General features: G+C 48.2%; 1 protein-coding gene across 7 annotated transcripts in view; it reads right to left on the bottom strand.

Moving 5' to 3' along the window:
- The window catches only part of tna (tonalli), a 191,891-nt gene that overhangs the window by 45,480 nt on the left and 127,065 nt on the right, over nt 1–19,346 (bottom strand). For 5 of the 7 annotated variants that reach the window (XM_070093887.1, XM_070093884.1, XM_070093883.1 and 2 more), the window contains 2 exons: nt 9,535–9,612; nt 4,008–4,221 (listed from right to left, as the gene is read on the bottom strand). In XM_070093887.1, the coding sequence (XP_069949988.1) occupies nt 4,008–4,221; nt 9,535–9,612 (292 nt within the window). The remainder of the gene's footprint in view (nt 1–4,007; nt 4,222–9,534; nt 9,613–19,346) is intronic. The other 2 variants (XM_070093886.1, XM_070093888.1) reach the window with 1 other exon arrangement.

Here is a 19,346-nt window from a genome sequence, read left to right as displayed (position 1 = left end):
TGTGTTGTGGTTATATCACATCTGAGGCTTCACTCGGGACGGTTTACGAGAATTATCAATAAAGATTACAATAATCTCTGACTGGTAATTTGCTATATACCTTCTCAAATGTGATGACTGAAACTGCTGCTAATTCACTGAGTCTTACAGGTTAGTCCCGGGAGGATATACGAAGGTTAATATGTTGAAAAATGTTACGTTTGCTTAATGGTATCACGTCTTTACTGCGCTCATTTACCTTCCTTTATTAACCTCATCGGGATCACGCGTCTGAGACCTATACCTGGCTGTGACTTCAGTTTATAAAAAAAAAAAGTCATTAGAAGCATTTATGTAATTCTATTTCTTTCGCTTGCATGCAAATATAATCGTTATAAAAGTAAATGCACAAATGTATAACGAGAATTTTTCAATATGGTTGATAACTACTACCATGTTTCGTTATAGCGATGTCTAAGTTCTGGCCACAAGTCGGACGACTGTCGGCCAGATGTAAACAATAAGCTGACGTAATGGCGCCTCACAGACGTGTTTCTACGTCCTTAGTTTGACGGTTTCTGGGAATTTGTTCGTATTATGATGAATGATGTATAAGATTGTGAGGGAAGGAGATACTGAATGACGTGTGGATGATAATCGATGAGAAGGAGGAAGAGGGAAGGGAAGAAGAAGTCCAAATAGAGCAAGGACGAGCATAAGCAGAATTTCGAGGTTTTATTGACACTAAAGAGAAACAAAGAGTGGAAGATAAAACATATATAGAACAGTGAAGAGGCAAAGGTAAGAGGAAGAAGCAGCACATAATGACTAAGAGGGGAACATAATACATATATGTGTAAAGGACAGAAGATAGAATGAGAGAACAATACAGAAAAGTGGACGAGAAAGGAAAATCGAATAAATGAATAAAGAGAGCAAGAGCGAGGAGGAACAAGGGTAGTGACCGATAAAGTGGGAGAGATGGAGGAATATTTCACACAGAATTACCCCAATCTGAGAGTCTGCATATACTGGAGTAGAAGTTAACATTACAGGAGAGTCCAGCTTATACAGCAAGTTAGGTTCTGGGCTACTTTAAGGCCCCGCTTATAGAGCAGGTTAGGTTCTGGGCTACTGTAGGACCCCGCTTATACAGCAGGTTAGGTTCCAGGCTACTGTAGGGCCCCACTTACACAGCAGGTTTGGTTCCGGGCTACTGTAGGGCCCCGCTTATACAGCAGGTTAGGCTCCAGGCTACTGTAGGGCCCCACTTATACAGCAGGTTAGGTTCTGGGCTACTGTAGGACCCCGCTTATACAGCGGGTTAGGTTCCAGGCTACTGTAGGGCCCCACTTACACAGCAGGTTTGGTTCCGGGCTACTGTAGGGCCCCGCTTATAGAGCAGGTTAGGCTCCGGGCTACTGTAGGGCCCCACTTATACAGCAGGTTAGGTTCTGGGCTACTGTAGGGCCCCACTTATACAGCAGGTTAGGTTCCAGGCTACTGTAGGACCCTGCTTATACAGCAGGTTAGGTTCCGGGCTACTGTAGGGCCCCACTTACACAGCAGGTTTGGTTCCGGGCTACTGTAGGCCCCGCTTATACAGCAGGTTTGGTTCTGGACGACTGTTGTAAAATGAAACATAAACTTTTTTCACTTTCAAATGCATATAAAGGCCCCATAACATGTTTACACTATCATACAGTTAGGTCTATATAATGTATATACAGTACACACATAACTTACCTTAAAATATTTTCGTCCTTAGCTTATAGTCAGTGGTGAATATATTTATTGTAGGAAGTCTGAATAAATGAAGAATGGGTGTAACTGAAAACTGCTGCATTAGCGAAACACTGAAGTGAACCGCTGTAAAGCGAGACCCTCCAGTATTTCAATAATTCCAGGCAGCGGAGGCTATTACTACTGCTGCTGTTACTGTATAGTCCTTGTGGCTTAGCGCTTCTTTTTGATTATAATAATAATAATAATACTGCTGCTGTTACTACTACTACTACTACTACTACTGCTACTGCTGCTGCTGCTGCTGCTGTTGCTGCTGCTGTTGTTGCTGCTGCTGCTGCTGCTGCGGCTGTAGTAGTAGTAAATAAGCCTAGTAGAACTGAATGAATAGCTCTATCAGCGTTGATTCAATAAGCCTATTGTCGCTGGTTTAAAAGGCCTATAAATGCTGACTAAATAGGCCTATTAACGATTGTCCAATAGGCTATTAGAGCTGCTTTAATAGGCCTATCAGTGCTGGTTCAATACGCCTATCAGCGATGGTTCAATAGACCTATTAGCACTGGATCAATATGCCTATTAGCGCTGGTTCAATAGACCCATTAGCGCTGGTTCAATAGGCCTATCAGCGCTGGCTGAGAACACAAAAACTTGGATTGAACCTCAGAATTCACAATCTCTCAGAACCTTTATCTGCCAAGATTAAACCTGGAGAAATTTCAATAAGTTTTCCCTAACTCAGCCCCCCCTCCCCCAAAAAAAAAGGTTGAGACGGGAATGGGGGGATAGAGAGGGGAGAGGAGGGTGAGAGGGAGGGAGAGGGGGGCTTGAAGGGGACATGGTGAGGGGGGACTTAGCTCCCTGGACACAAATATTTTCATTTCTGATTTACTTTATGGAAGATGATGTTTAATTAGCCAGCACATTACACTGACCCATCACAGCCTGGTTGATCTGGCACCTGGTGAAGATACTTGTCCAATTTTCTCGTTTCTCCCCCATCAAGTGGCCAAATTTCTCCCCCGTCAAATGGCCAAGTTTTCTCCCCCATCAAGTGGCCAAATTTCTCCCCCGTCAAGTGGCCAAGTTTTCTCCCCCGTCAAGTGGCCAAGTTTTCTCCCCCGTCAAGTGGCCAAGTTTCCTCCCTAAGAGCCGGCTAGCTTAGCCTCCCAGTGCAACTTTCTTCCCCAACACACTATTGTTATTTCCCTGGATTCGCCAAGGATTTTTTCTTTCTCTCTCTCTTCTTTCTTGTCTCCTCGTCCTCCCAGGGCTGAGCTAGCTCTATCGGGTGGGTGATGGGCGGTAAAGCGTGTTTGACCCACTGGTAACACACTCCGCATTCACAAGTGGTCGACTTTTACATACACAGCAAGTTGACTTCCCAGATTTTGTAAGGTGGTGAGGTGAGAGAGACAAAAAGAGAGAGAGAATTGGAGGTACAGGTACATACATAAGACAGAGAGAGAGAGGTGACTCAGGTTCATACCTAAGACAGAGAGAAAGAGAGAGATAATGGAAGATACAGGTACATACTTAAGACAGAGAGATAATGGGAGGTATAGGTACATACCTAAGACACAGAGAGAGAGAGAGAGAGAGAGAGAGAGAGAGATATTGGAAGATACAGGTATATACCTAAGACACAGAGAGAGCGATGACACAGGTACATACCTGAGACAGAGAGAGAGAGAGAGATGACACAGGTACATACCTAAGACAGAGAGAGAGAGATGACACAGGTACATACCTAAGACAGAGAGAGGAAGAGAGAGATAATGGAAGATACAGGTACATATTTAAGACAGAGAGATAATGGGAGGTATAGGTACATACCTAAGACACAGAGAGAGCGATGACACAGGTACATACCTGAGACAGAGAGAGAGAGAGGGATGACACAGGTACATACCTGAGACAGAGAGAGAGAGAGAGAGATGACACAGGTACATACCTGAGACAGAGAGAGAGAGAGAGATGACACAGGTACATACCTGAGACAGAGAGAGAGAGAGAGATGACACAGGTACATACCTGAGACAGAGAGAGAGAGAGAGAGATGACACAGGTACATACCTGAGACAGAGAGAGAGAGAGAGAGATGACACAGGTACATACCTGAGACAGAGAGAGAGAGAGAGATGACACAGGTACATACCTGAGACAGAGAGAAAGATAATGGAAGATACAGTTACATACCTAAGACAGACAGAGAGAGAGAGAGAGAATGGAAGATAGATGTATATAGGTAAGAGACAGAGATAATGGAAGATAAAGTTACATACCTGACTATTATACTGGCCCTGCATCTCAGGTCTCTCAGGGCGGAGTGCAACAGCCGTTGCTGTTGCAGTTGCTGTTGCAGCAGCCACCATAGCTGCCGTGTTAAGGGCGTCTCCAGCACCATTGCCGCCCATGGTGGTGGGTCCGCCCATACCAGCAGGGCCGCCCATGGCAGTATTTCCGGACATGGTGGGTCCGGGACTGTTGTTGTAGCCACTGTAGTGAAGGAAGCAACACTTGAGTTGCCACAAATAATAACCGCACTGTTGCATGCAACACTAAAATTATTTGTGCCAAACATAAACAAAACAAAATAACTACCAAGTATACATGGAAATTTATGGAAATTTATGGAAATTTATGGAAATGCATGGAAATTTATGGAAATGCATGGAAATGCATGGAAATTTATGGAAATGCATGGAAATGCATGGAAATTTATGGAAATGCATGGAAATGCATGGAAATTTATGGAAATGCATGGAAATGCATGGAAATATCATGGAAATTCATGGAAATATCATGGAAATTTATGGAAATTCATGGAAATTCATGAAAAAATCATGGAAATTCATGGAAATACACGGAAATTCATGGAAATTCATGAAAAATTCATGGAAATTCATGGAAATACACGGAAATTCATGGAAATTCATGAAAAATTCATGGAAATTCATGGAAATTCATGGAAATACACGGAAATTCATGGAAATTCATGAAAAATTCATGGAAATACACGGAAATTCATGGAAATTCATGGAAATACACGGAAATTCATGGAAATTCATGGAAATTCATGACAAATTCATGGAAATACACGGAAATTAATGGAAATTCATGGAAATACACGGAAATTAATGGAAATTCATGAAAAATTCATGGAAATTCGTGGAAATTCATGGAAATACACGGAAATTCATGGAAATTCATGGAAATTCCTATAAATTCGTGGGCGGTGAAGATGCATCCATCAGGAGAGTGATATTCGTGGTGTTAGATTATGTACAGTGATTATTATGTACAGTAATTATTATGTACAGTAATTATTATGTACAGTAATTATTATGTACAGTAATTATTATGTACAGTAATTATTATGTACAGTAATTATTATGTACAGTAATTATTATGTACAGTAATTATTATGTACAGTAATTATTATGTACAGTAATTATTATGTACAGTAATTATTATGTACAGTAATTATTATGTACAGTAATTATTATGTATAATGGAAGTGTCTCACAAGTAATAATTTGATGATATAATTTAAAAATTGTTATATGAAATTATAATAATAATAATAATAATAATAATAATAATAATAATAATAATAATTATTTAGACACACTAAACATAGTTCCGTTTAACCCAAAAATTGTTTCATAGAGGACAGAAAATAATCAAAAGAGAGAGACGGGGGGGGGGGAGTGAGGGTAGGGGGGAAATAGGGGAGTGAGGGGGGGGGGGGGAGTGAGGGTAGGGGGGAAATCGGGGAGGGAGGGTAGGAGGGAAATAGGGGAGTGAGGGTAGGGTGGAAATAGGGAAGTGAGGGTAGGGGGGAAATAGGGGAGTGAGGGTAGGAGAGAAATAGGGGAGCGAGGGTAGGGGGGAAATAGGGGAGTGAGGGTAGGTGGGAAATAGGTGAGTGAGGGTAGGGAGAAAATAGGGGAGTGAGGGTAGGGGGGGAAATAGGGGAGTGAGGGTAGGAGGGAAATAGGGGAGTGAGGGTAGGGGGGAAATAGGGGAGTGAGGGTAGGAGGGAAATAGGGGAGCGAGGGTAGGGGGGAAATAGGGGAGTGAGGGTAGGAGGGAAATAGGGGAGCGAGGGTAGGGGGAAAATAGGGGAGTGAGGGTAGGAGGGAAATGGGGGAGCGAGGGTAGGGGGGAAATAGGGGAGTGAGGGTAGGGGGGGAATAGGGGAATGAGGGTAGGGGGGAAATAAGGAAGTGAGGGTAGGGGGGAAATAGGGGAGCGAGGGTAGGGGGGAAATAGGGGAGTGAGGGTAGGAGGGAAATAGGGGAGTGAGGGTAGGGGGGAAATAGGGAAGTGAGGGTAGGGGGTAAATAGGGGAGTGAGGGTAGGAGAGAAATAGGGGAGCGAGGGTAGGGGGGAAATAGGGGAGTGAGGGTAGGAGGGAAATAGGGGAGTGAGGGTAGGGGGAAAATAGGGGAGTGAGGGTAGAGGGGGAAATAGGGGAGTGAGGGTAGGAGGGAAATAGGGGAGCGAGGGTAGGGAGGAAATAGGGGAGTGAGGGTAGGAGGGAAATAGGGGAGCGAGGGTAGGGGGGAAATAGGGGAGTGAGGGTAGGCGGGAAATAGGGGAGCGAGGGTAGGGGGAAAATAGGGGAGTGAGGGTAGGAGGGAAATGGGGGAGCGAGGGTAGGGGGGAAATAGGGGAGTGAGGGTAGGGGGGGAATAGGGGAATGAGGGTAGGGGGGAAATAGGGAAGTGAGGGTAGGGGGGAAATAGGGGAGCGAGGGTAGGGGGGAAATAGGAAAGTGAGGGTAGGGGGGAAATAGGGGAGCGAGGGTAGGGGGAAATAGGGGAGTGAGGGTAGGGGGAAATAGGGGAGTGAGGGTAGGGAGGAAATAGGGGAGTGAGGGTAGGGGGGAAATAAAGGAGCGAGGGTAGGGGGAAATAGGAGAGTGAGGGTAGGGGGAAATAGGGGAGTGAGGGTAGGGGGAAATAGGGAAGTGAGGGTAGGGGGGAAATAGGGGAGCGAGGGTAGGGGGGAAATAGGGAAGTGAGGGTAGGGGGTAAATAGGGGAGTGAGGGTAGGGGGGAAATAGGGGAGTGAGGGTAGGAGGAAATAGGGGACTGACGGTAGGGGGGAAATAGGGGAGTGAGGGTAGGGGGAAACAGAGGAGTGAGGGTAGGGGGAAATAGGGGAGTGAGGGTAGGGGGGAAAAAGGGGAGCGAGGATAGGGGGGAAATAGGGGAGTGAGGGTAGGGGAGAAATAGAGAAGTGAGGGTAGGGTGGAAATAGGGGAGCGAGGGTAGGGGGGAAATAGGGCAGTGAGGGTAGGGGGTAAATAGGGGAGTGAGGGTAGGGGGGAAATAGGGGAGTGAGGGTAGGAGGAAATAGGGGATTGAGGGTAGGGGGGAAATAGGGGAGCGAGGGTAGGGGGTAAATAGAGGAGTGAGGGTAGGGGGGAAATAGGGGAGTGAGGGTAGGGGGGAAATAGAGGAGCGAGGGTAGGGGGGAAATAAGGGAGTGAGGGTAGGGGGAAATAGGGGAGCGAGGGTAGGGGGGAAATAGGGGAGTGAGGGTAGGGGGGAAATAGGGGAGTGAGGGTAGGGGGGAAATAGGGGAGCGAGGGTAGGGGGGAAATAAGGGAGTGAGGGTAGGGGGAAATAGGGGAGCGCGGGTAGGGGGGAAATAGGGGAGTGAGGGTAGGGGGAAATAGGGGAGTGAGGGTAGGGGGGAAATAGGGGAGTGAGGGTAGGGGGGAAATAGGGGAGTGAGGGTCGGGGGAAATAGGGGAGGGAGGGTAGGGGGTAAATAGGGGAGTGAGGGTAGGAGGGAAATAGGGAAGCGAGGGTAGGGGGGAAATAGGGGAGTGAGGGTAGGGGGGAAATAGGGGAGTGAGGGTAGGGGGGAAATAATGAAGCGAGGGTAGGAGGGAAATTGGGGAGTGAGGGTAGGGGGGAAATAGGGGAGTGAGGGTAGGGGGGAAATAGGGGAGCGAGGGTAGGGGGAAATAGGAGAGGGAGGGTAGAGGGGAAATAGGTGAGCGAGGGTAGGGGGGAAAGAGGGGATCGAGGGTAGGGGGGAAAGAGGTGAGCGAGGGTAGGGGGAGAAAGAGGTGAGCGAGGGTAGGGGGGAAATAGGGGAACGAGGGTAGGGGGAAAAGAGGTGAGCGAGGGTAGGGGGGGAAAGAGGTGAGCGAGGGTAGGGGGGAAATAGGGGAGTGAGGGTATTGGGGGAAATAGGTGAGCGAGGGTAGGGGGGAAAGAGGGAAACGAGGGTAGGGGGAAAAGAGGTGAGCGAGGGTAGGGGGGGAAAGAGGTGAGCGAGGGTAGGGGGGAAATAGGGGAGTGAGGGTATTGGGGGAAAGAGGTGAGCGAGGGTAGGGGGGAAATAGGGGAGCGAGGGTTGGGGGGAAAGAGGTGAGCGAGGGTAGGGGGGAAAGAGGTGAGCGAGGGTAGGGGGGAAATAGGGGAGCGAGGGTAGGGGGTAAAGAGGTGAGCGAGGGTAGGGGGGAAATAGGTGAGCGAGGGTAGGGGGGAAAGAGGTGAGCGAGGGGAGGGGGGAAAGAGGTGAGCGAGGGTAGGGGGAAATAGGTGAGCGAGGGTAGGGGGGAAAGAGGTGAGCGAGGGTAGGGGGGAAAGAGGTGAGCGAGGGTAGGGGGGAAAGAGGTGAGCGAGGGTACGGGGGAAAGAGGTGAGCGAGGGTAGGGGGGAAAGAGGTGAGAGAGGGTAGGGGGGAAAGAGGTGAGCGAGGGTCGGGGGGAAAGAGGTGCGCGCGGGTAGGGGGGAAATAGGGGAGCGAGGGTTGGGGGAAAGAGGTGAGCGAGGGTAGGGGGGAAATAGGTGAGCGAGGGTAGGGGGAAATAGGTGAGCGAGGGTAGGGGGGAAATAGGGGAGCGAGGGTTGGGGGGAAATGGAGCGAGGGTTGGGGGGAAATAGGTGAGCGAGGGTAGGGGGAAATAGGTGAGCCAGGGTTGGGCGGAAATAGGGGAGCGAGGGTTGGGGGGAAAGAGGTGAGCGAGGGTAGGGGGGAAAGAGGTGAGCGAGGGTAGGGGGGAAAGAGGTGACCGAGGGTAGGGGGGAAATAGGGGAGCGAGGGTTGGGGGGAAAGAGGTGAGCGAGGGTAGGGGGGAAATAGGTGAGCGAGGGTAGGGGGAAATAGGTGAGCGAGGGTAGGGGGAAATAGGTGAGCGAGGGTAGGGGGAAATAGGTGAGCGAGGGTAGGGGGGAAATAGGTGAGCGAGGGTAGGGGGGAAATAGGTGAGCCAGGGTTGGGCGGAAATAGGGGAGCGAGGGTTGGGGGGAAATGGAGCGAGGGTTGGGGGGAAATAGGTGAGCGAGGGTAGGGGGAAATAGGTGAGCGAGGGTAGGGGGAAATAGGTGAGCGAGGGTAGGGGGGAAAGAGGTGACCGAGGGTAGGGGGGAAAGAGGTGAGCGAGGGTAGGGGGGAAAGAGGTGAGCGAGGGTAGGGGGGAAATAGGGGAGCGAGGGTTGGGGGGAAAGAGGTGAGCGAGGGTAGGGGGGAAATAGGTGAGCGAGGGTAGGGGGAAATAGGTGAGCGAGGGTAGGGGGAAATAGGTGAGCGAGGGTAGGGGGAAATAGGTGAGCGAGGGTAGGGGGAAAATAGGTGAGCGAGGGTAGGGGGAAATAGGTGAGCGAGGGTAGGGGGGAAATAGGGGAGCGAGGGTTGGGGGGAAATGGAGCGAGGGTTGGGGGGAAATAGGTGAGCGAGGGTAGGGGGAAATAGGTGAGCGAGGGTAGGGGGAAATAGGTGAGCGAGGGTAGGGGGTGAAAGAGAAGGAGTAACCAATATTGAAGAGGAAGGTGAAGGTCGTACCCGTTAGGACTGCAGTGATCTTCGAAGGGTTTCTGGTCGGTCTTACAGGTGTTAGAGTCAGCCTGGGCGCCCCACCAGCTTCCCAACACACCGAGAACACACACACACACAACAGTTAGAATGATATATTGCAGTAGGGAAGGGCAGCCGGGTAATATTAGTAGTGACAGTGTGTGTGTGTGTGTGTATCAACCATGACCCGTGTTACTTGCAGATACATACTGATGGTGCAAGTTAAATACAGCGTAACTTAAGATTTTTCTGACGGATAAACCATAGTTATTTATATCAGTATGGGAGGTGGTGATCAACATGGGAGGTGGTGATTAACATGGGAGGTGGTGATTAACATGGGAGGTGATCAACTTGGGAGGTGATTAACATGGGAGGTGGTCAACATGGGAGGTGATCAACATGGGAGGTGATCAACATGGGAGGTGGTGATTAACATGGGAGGTGATCAACATGGGAGGTGATCAACATGGGAGGTGATCAACATGGGAGGTGATCAACATGGGAGGTGATCAACATGGGAGGTGATCAACTTGGGAGGTGATTAACATGGCAGGTGATCAACATGGGAGGTGATCAACATGGGAGGTGATCAACATGGGAGGTGATCAACATGGGAGGTGATCAACATGGGATTTGATCAACATGGGAGGTGATCAACATGGGAGGTGATCAACATGGGAGGTGATCAACATGGGAGGTGATTAACATGGGAGGTGATCAACATGGGAGGTGATCAACATGGGAGGTGGTGATTAACATGGAGGTGATCAACATGGGAGGTGATTAACATGGGAGGTGATTAACATGGGAGGTGATTAACATGGTAGGTGATCAAAATGGGAGGTGATCAACATGGGAGGTGATCAACATGGGAGGTGATTAACATGGGAGGTGATCAACATGGGAGGTGGTGATTAACATGGGAGGTGATCAACATGGAAGGTGATTAACATGGGAGGTGATCAACATGGGAGGTGGTGATTAACATGGGAGGTGGTGATTAACATGGGAGGTGATTAACATGGGAGGTGATCAACATGGGAGGTGATCAACATGGGAGGTGATTAACATGGGAGGTGATCAACATGGGAGGTGATTAACAAAGGAGGTGATCAACATGGGAGGTGATTAACATAGTAGGTGATCAACATGGGAGGTGATCAACATGGGAGGTGGTGATCAACATGGGAGGTGATCAATATGGGAGGTGATTAACATGGGAGGTGATCAACATGGGAGGTGGTGATTAACATGGGAGGTGATCAACATGGGAGGTGGTGATTAACATGGGAGGTGATCAACATGGGAGGTGATCAACATGGGTGGTGATCAACATGGGTGGTGATCAACATGGGAGGTGATCAACATGGAAGGTGATCAACATGGGAGGTGATCATGGGTGGTAATCAACATGGGTGATCAACATGGGTGATCAACATGGGAGGTGATCAACATGGGAGGTGATCAACATGGGAGGTGATCAACATGGGAGGTGATCAACATGAGAGGTGATCAACATGGGTGGTGATCAACATGAGAGGTGATCAACATGGGTGGTGATCAACATGGGTGGTGATCAACATGGGAGGTGATCAACATGGGAGGTGATTAACATGAGAGGTGATCAACATGGGAGATGATCAACATGGGAGGTGATCAACATGGGAGGTGATCAACATGGGAGGTGATCAACATGGGAGGTGATCAACATGAGAGGTGATCAACATGGGTGGTGATCAACATGGGAGGTGATCAACATGGGTGGTGATCAACATGGGTGGTGATCAACATGGGAGGTGATCAACATGGGAGGTGATTAACATGAGAGGTGATCAACATGGGAGGTGATCAACATTGGAGGTGATCAACATGGGAGGTGATCAACATGGGTGGTCATCAACATGGGAGGTGATCAACATGGGTGGTGATCAACATGGGTGGTGATCAACATGGGAGGTGATCAACATGGGAGGTGATCAACATGGGAGGTGATCAACATGGGTGATCAACATGGGTGGTGATCAACATGGGAGGTGATCAACATGGGTGGTGATCAATATGGGAGGTGATCAACATGGGAGGTGATCAACATGGGAGGTGATCAACATGGGAGGTGATCAACATGGGAGGTGATCAACATGGAAATTGATCAACATGGGAGGTGATCAACATGGGAGGTGATCAACATGGGAGGTGATCAACATGGGAGGTGATCAAAATGAGAGGTGATCAACATGGGAGGTGATCAACATGGGAGGTGATCAACATGGGAGGTGATCAACATGGAAGGTGATCAACATGGGAGGTGATCAACATGGGAGGTGGTGATTAACATGGGAGGTGATCAACATGGGAGGTGATCAACATGTGAGGTGATCAACATGGGAGGTGGTGATCAACATGGGAGGTGGTGATTAACATGGGAGGTGGTGATTAACATGGGAGGTGATCAACATGGGAGGTGATCAACATGGGAGGTGATCAACATGGGAGGTGGTGATCAACATGGGAGGTGATCAACATGGGAGGTGATCAAAATGGAAGGTGATCAACATGGGAGGTGATCAACATGGGAGGTGATCAACATGGGAGGTGATCAAAATGGAAGGTGATCAAGATGGGAGGTGATCAAGATGGGAGGTGATCAACATGGGAGGTGGTGATTAACATGGGAGGTGATCAACATGGGAGGTGATTAACATGGGAGGTGATCAACATGGGAGGTGATCAACATGAGAGGTGATCAACATGGGAGGTGATCAACATGGGAGGTGATCAATATGGAAGGTGATCAACATGGGAGGTGAACAACATGGGAGGTGGTGATTAACATGGGAGGTGATCAACATGGGAGGTGATTAACATGGGAGGTGATCAACATGGGAGGTGATCAACATGTGAGGTGATCAACATGGGAGGTGGTGGTCAACATGGGAGGTGATCAACATGGGAGGTGATCAACATGGGAGGTGATCAACATGGGAGGTGGTGATCAACATGGGAGGTGATCAACATGGCAGGTGATCAACATGGGAGGTGATCAACATGGGAGGTGAGTAACCTGGGAGGTGAGTAACCTGGGAGGTGATCAACATGGGAGGTGATCAACATGGGAGGTGGTGATTAACATGGGAGGTGATCAACATGGGAGGTGGTGATTAACATGGGAGGTGATCAACATGGGAGGTGATTAACATGGGAGGTGATCAACATGGGAGGTGATCAACATGGGAGGTGGTGATCAACATGGGAGGTGATCAACATGGCAGGTGATCAACATGGGAGGTGATCAACATGGGAGGTGATTAACCTGGGAGGTGATCAACATGGGAGGTGATCAACATGGGAGGTGGTGATTAACATGGGAGGTGATCAACACGGAAGGTGATCAACATGGGAGGTGATCAACGTGGGAGGTGATCAAAATGGGACTTGATCAACATGGGAGGTGATCAACATGGGAGGTGATTAACATGGGAGGTGATCAACGTGGTAGGTGGTGATTAACATGGGAGGTGATCAACATGGAAGGTGATTAACATGGGAGGTGGTGATTAACATGGGAGGTGATCAACATGGGAGGTGATCAACATGGGAGGTGATCAACATGGGAGGTGATTAACATGGGAGGTGATCAACATGGGAAGTGGTGATTAACATGGGAGGTGATTAACATGGGAGGTGGTGATTAACATGGGAGGTGATCAACATGGGAGGTAATGATTAACATGGGAGGTGATCAACATGGGAGGTAATGATTAACATGGGAGGTGATCAACATGGGAGGTGATGATTAACATGGGAGGTGATCAACATGGGAGGTGATCAACATGGGAGGTGGTGATTAAAATGGGAGGTGATCAACATGGGTGGTGATCAACATGGGTAGTGATCAACATGGGAGGTGATCAACATGGAAGGTGATCAACATGGGAGGTGAGTAACCTGGGAGGTGATCAACATGGGAGGTGATCAACATGGGAGGTGGTGATTAACATGGGAGGTGATCAACATGGGAGGTGATCAACATGGGAGGTGATCAACATGAGAGGTGATCAACATGGGTGGTGATCACCGTGGGAGGTGATCAACATGAGAGGTGATCAACATGGGTGGTGATCAACATAGGAGGTGATCAACATGGGAGGTGATTAACATGAGAGGTGATCAACATGGGTGGTGATCAACATGGGAGGTGATCAACATGGGAGGTGATCAACATGGGAGGTGATCAACATGGGAGGTGATCAACATGGGAGGTGATCAACTTGGGAGGTGATTAACATGGGAGGTGATCAACATGGGAGGTGATCAACATGGGAGGTGATCAACATGGGAGGTGATCAACATGGGAGGTGATCAACATGGGAGGTGATTAACATGGGAGGTGATCAACATGGGAGGTGATCAACATGGGAGGTGATCAACATGGGAGGTGATCAACATGGGAAGTGATTAACATGGGAGGTGATTAACATGGGAGGTGATCAACATGGTAGGTGATCAAAATGGGAGGTGATCAACATGGGAGGTGGTGATCAACATGGGAGGTGATTAACATGGGAGGTGATCAACATGGGAGGTGGTGATTAACATGGGAGGTGATCAACATGGAAGGTGATTAACATGGGAGGTGATCAACATGGGAGGTGATTAACATGGGAGGTGATCAACATGGGAGGTGGTGATTAACATGGGAGGTGATCAACATGGGAGGTGGTGATTAACATGGGAGGTGATCAACATGGGAGGTGATCAACATGGGTGGTGATCAACATGGGTGGTGATCAACATGGGAGGTGATCAACATGGAAGGTGATCAACATGGGAGGTGATCAACATGGGAGGTGATCAACATGGGAGGTGATCAACATGGGAGGTGATCAACATGAGAGGTGATCAACATGGGTGGTGATCAACATGAGAGGTGATCAACATGGGTGGTGATCAACATGGGTGATCAACATGGGAGGTGATCAACATGGGAGGTGATTAACATGAGAGGTGATCAACATGGGAGATGATCAACATGGGAGGTGATCAACATGGGAGGTGATCAACATGGGAGGTGATCAACATGGGAGATGATCAACATGAGAGGTGATCAACATGGGTGGTGATCAACATGGGAGGTGATCAACATGGGTGGTGATCAACATGGGTGGTGATCAACATGGGAGGTGATCAACATGGGAGGTGATTAACATGAGAGGTGATCAACATGGGAGGTGATCAACATGGGAGGTGATCAACATGGGAGGTGATCAACATGGGTGGTGATCAACATGGGAGGTGATCAACATAGGTGGTGATCAACATGGGTGGTGATCAACATGGGAGGTGATCAACATGGAAGGTGATCAACATGGGAGGTGATCAACATGGGAGGTGATCAACATGGGTGGTGATCAACATGGGTGGTGATCAACATGGGAGGTGATCAACATGGGTGGTGATCAATATGGGAGGTGATCAACATGGGAGGTGATCAACATGGGAGGTGATCAACATGGGAGGTGATCAACATGGAAATTGATCAACATGGGAGGTGATCAACATGGGAGGTGATCAACATGGGAGGTGATCAACATGGGAGGTGATCAAAATGAGAGGTGATCAACATGGGAGGTGATCAACATGGGAGGTGATCAACATGGGAGGTGATCAACATGGAAGGTGATCAACATGGGAGGTGATCAACATGGGAGGTGGTGATTAAAATGGGAGGTGATCAACATGGGAGGTGATTAACATGGGAGGTGATCAACATGGGAGGTGATCAACATGTGAGGTGATCAACATGGGAGGTGATCAACATGGGAGGTGATCAACATGGGAGGTGATCAACATGGGAGGTGATCAACATGAGAGGTGATCAACATGGGTGGTGATCAACATGGGAGGTGATCAACATGGGTGGTGATCAACATGGGTGGTGATCAACATGGGAGGTGATCAACATGGGAGGTGATTAACATGAGAGGTGATCAACATGGGAGGTGATCAACATGGGAGGTGATCAACATGGGTGGTGATCAACATGGGAGGTGATCAACATGGGTGGTGATCAACATGGGTGGTGATCAACATGGGAGGTGATCAACATGGAAGGTGATGAACATGGGAGGTGATCAACATGGGAGGTGATCAACATGGGTGGTGATCAACATGGGTGGTGATCAACATGGGAGGTGATCAACATGGGTGGTGATCAACATGGGAGGTGATCAACATGGGAGGTGATCAACATGGGAGGTGATCAACATGGGAGGTGATCAACATGGAAATTGATCAACATGGGAGGTGTTCAACATGGGAGGTGATCAACATGGGAGGTGATCAACATGGGAGGTGATCAAAATGAGAGGTGATCAACATGGGAGGTGATCAACATGGGAGGTGATCAACATGGGAGGTGATCAACATGGAAGGTGATCAACATGGGAGGTGATCAACATGGGAGGTGGTGATTAACATGGGAGGTGATCAACATGGGAGGTGATTAACATAGGAGGTGATCAACATGGGAGGTGATCAACATGTGAGGTGATCAACATGGGAGGTGGTGATCAACATGGGAGGTGATCAACATGGGAGGTGGTGATTAACATGGGAGGTGGTGATTAACATGGGAGGTGATCAACATGGGAGGTGATCAACATGGGAGGTGGTGATCAACATGGGAGGTGATCAACATGGGAGGTGATCAACATGGGAGGTGATCAAAATGGAAGGTGATCAACATGGGAGGTGATCAACATGGGAGGTGATCAAAATGGAAGGTGATCAAGATGGGAGGTGATCAACAATGGAGGTGATCAACATGGGAGGTGGTGATTAACATGGGAGGTGATCAACATGGGTGATTAACATGGGAGGTGATCAACATGGGAGGTGATCAACATGAGAGGTGATCAACATGGGAGGTGATCAACATGGGAGGTGATCAATATGGAAGGTGATCAACATGGGAGGTGAACAACATGGGAGGTGGTGATTAACATGGGAGGTGATAAACATGGGAGTGATTAACATGGGAGGTGATCAACATGGGAGGTGATCAACATGTGAGGTGATCAACATGGGAGGTGGTGGTCAACATGGGAGGTGATCAACATGGGAGGTGATCAACATGGGAGGTGATCAACATGGGAGGTGGTGATCAACATGGGAGGTGATCAACATGGCACGTGATCAACATGGGAGGTGATCAACATGGGAGGTGAGTAACCTGGGAGGTGATCAACATGGGAGGTGATCAACATGGGAGGTGGTGATTAACATGGGAGGTGATCAACATGGGAGGTGATCAAAATGGGAGGTGGTGATTAACATGGGAGGTGATCAACATGGGAGGTGATTAACATGGGAGATGATCAAAATGGGAGGTGATCAACATGGGAGGTGATCAACATGGGAGGTGGTGATCAACATGGGAGGTGATCAACATGGCAGGTGATCAACATGGGAGGTGATCAACATGGGAGGTGATTAACCTGGGAGGTGATCAACATGGGAGGTGATCAACATGGGAGGTGGTGATTAACATGGGAGGTGATCAACATGGAAGGTGATTAACATGGGAGGTGATCAACATGGGAGGTGATCAACGTGGGAGGTGATCAAAATGGGACTTGATCAACATGGGAGGTGGTGATCAACATGGGAGGTGATTAACATGGGAGGTGATCAACATGGGAGGTGGTGATTAACATGGGAGGTGATCAACATGGAAGGTGATTAACATGGGAGGTGGTGATTAACATGGGAGGTGATCAACATGGGAGGTGATCAACATGGGAGGTGATTAACATGGGAGGTGATGAACATGGGAGGTGGTGATTAACATGGGAGGTGATTAACATGGGAGGTGATCAACATGGGAGGTGATGATTAACATGGGAGGTGATCAACATGGGAGGTGATCAACATGGGAGGTGGTGATTAAAATGGGAGGTGATCAACATGGGTGGTGATCAACATGGGTGGTGATCAACATGGGAGGTGATCAACATGGAAGGTGATCAACATGGGAGGTGAGTAACCTGGGAGGTGATCAACATGGGAGGTGATCAACATGGGAGGTGGTGATTAACATGGGAGGTGATCAACATGGGAGGTGATCAACATGGGAGGTGATCAACATGGGAGGTGATCAACATGAGAGGTGATCAACATGGGTGGTGATCACCGTGGGAGGTGATCAACATGAGAGGTGATCAACATGGGTGGTGATCAACATAGGAGGTGATCAACATGGGAGGTGATTAACGTGAGAGGTGATCAACATGGGTGGTGATCAAAATGGGAGGTGATCAACATGGGAGGTGATCAACATGGGAGGTGATCAACATGGGAGGTGATCAACATGAGAGGTGATCAACATGGGTGGTGATCAACATAGGAGGTGATCAACATGGGAGGTGATTAACGTGAGAGGTGATCAACATGGGTGGTGATCAAAATGGGAGGTGATCAACATGGGAGGTGATCAACATGGGAGGTGATCAACATGGGAGGTGATCAACTTGGGAGGTGATTAACATGGGAGGTGATCAACATGGGAGGTGATCAACATGGGAGGTGATCAACATGGGAGGTGATCAACATGGGAGGTGATTAACATGGGAGGTGATCAACATGGGAGGTGATCAACATAGGAGGTGATCAACATGGGAGGTGATTAACATGGGAGGTGATTAACATGGGAGGTGATCAACATGGTAGGTGATCAAAATGGGAGGTGATCAACATGGGAGGTGATCAACATGGGAGGTGATCAACATGGGAGGTGATCAACATGGGAGGTGATTAACATGGGAGGTGATTAACATGGGAGGTGATCAACATGGTAGGTGATCAAAATGGGAGGTGATCAACATGGGAGGTGGTGATCAACATGGGAGGTGATTAACATGGGAGGTGATCAACATGGGAGGTGGTGATTAACATGGGAGGTGATCAACATGGAAGGTGATTAACATGGGAGGTGATCAACATGGGAGGTGGTGATTAACATGGGAGGTGATTAACATGGGAGGTGATCAACATGGGAGGTGATCAACATGGGAGGTGATTAACATGGGAGGTGATCAACATGGGAGGTGGTGATTAACATGGGAGGTGATCAACATGGGTGGTGATCAACATGGGATGTGATCAACATGGGTGGTGATCAACATGGGTGATCAACATGGGAGGTGATCAACATGGAAGGTGATCAACATGGGAGGTGATCAACATGGGAGGTGATCAACATGGGTGATCAACATGGGAGGTGATCAACATGGGAGGTGATCAACATGGGAGGTGATCAACATGGGAGGTGATCAACATGGGAGGTGATCAACATGGGAGGTGATCAACATGGGTGGTGATCAACATGGGAGGTGATCAACATGGGAGGTGGTCAACATGGGAGGTGATCAACATGGGAGGTGATCAACATGGGAGGTGATCAACATGGGAGGTGATCAACATGGGAGGTGATCAACATGGGAGGTGATGATCAACATGTCATGCACTACACTTCTCAGGGAAGACAAATTTTAATATATATATATATATATATATATATATATATATATATATATATATATATATATATATATATATATATATATATATATATATATATATATATATGATGGCACATATGTGTCAAGTAAATATTATAGACAAACAGAATATGTTCAACATGTTCTCTTAACGAGAAAGTTTCAATATAATTCTCTTCCAAGGGTGTTTCAAAAAGATGGACCCGATTTCAAAGCAGTACTTGTTTAATATTGGCTCCA

Source organism: Cherax quadricarinatus, chromosome 44, assembly GCF_038502225.1.
Source record: "Cherax quadricarinatus isolate ZL_2023a chromosome 44, ASM3850222v1, whole genome shotgun sequence".
Classification (NCBI taxonomy): domain Eukaryota; kingdom Metazoa; phylum Arthropoda; class Malacostraca; order Decapoda; family Parastacidae; genus Cherax; species Cherax quadricarinatus.
This window is presented reverse-complemented; position numbering and strand designations above follow the sequence as displayed.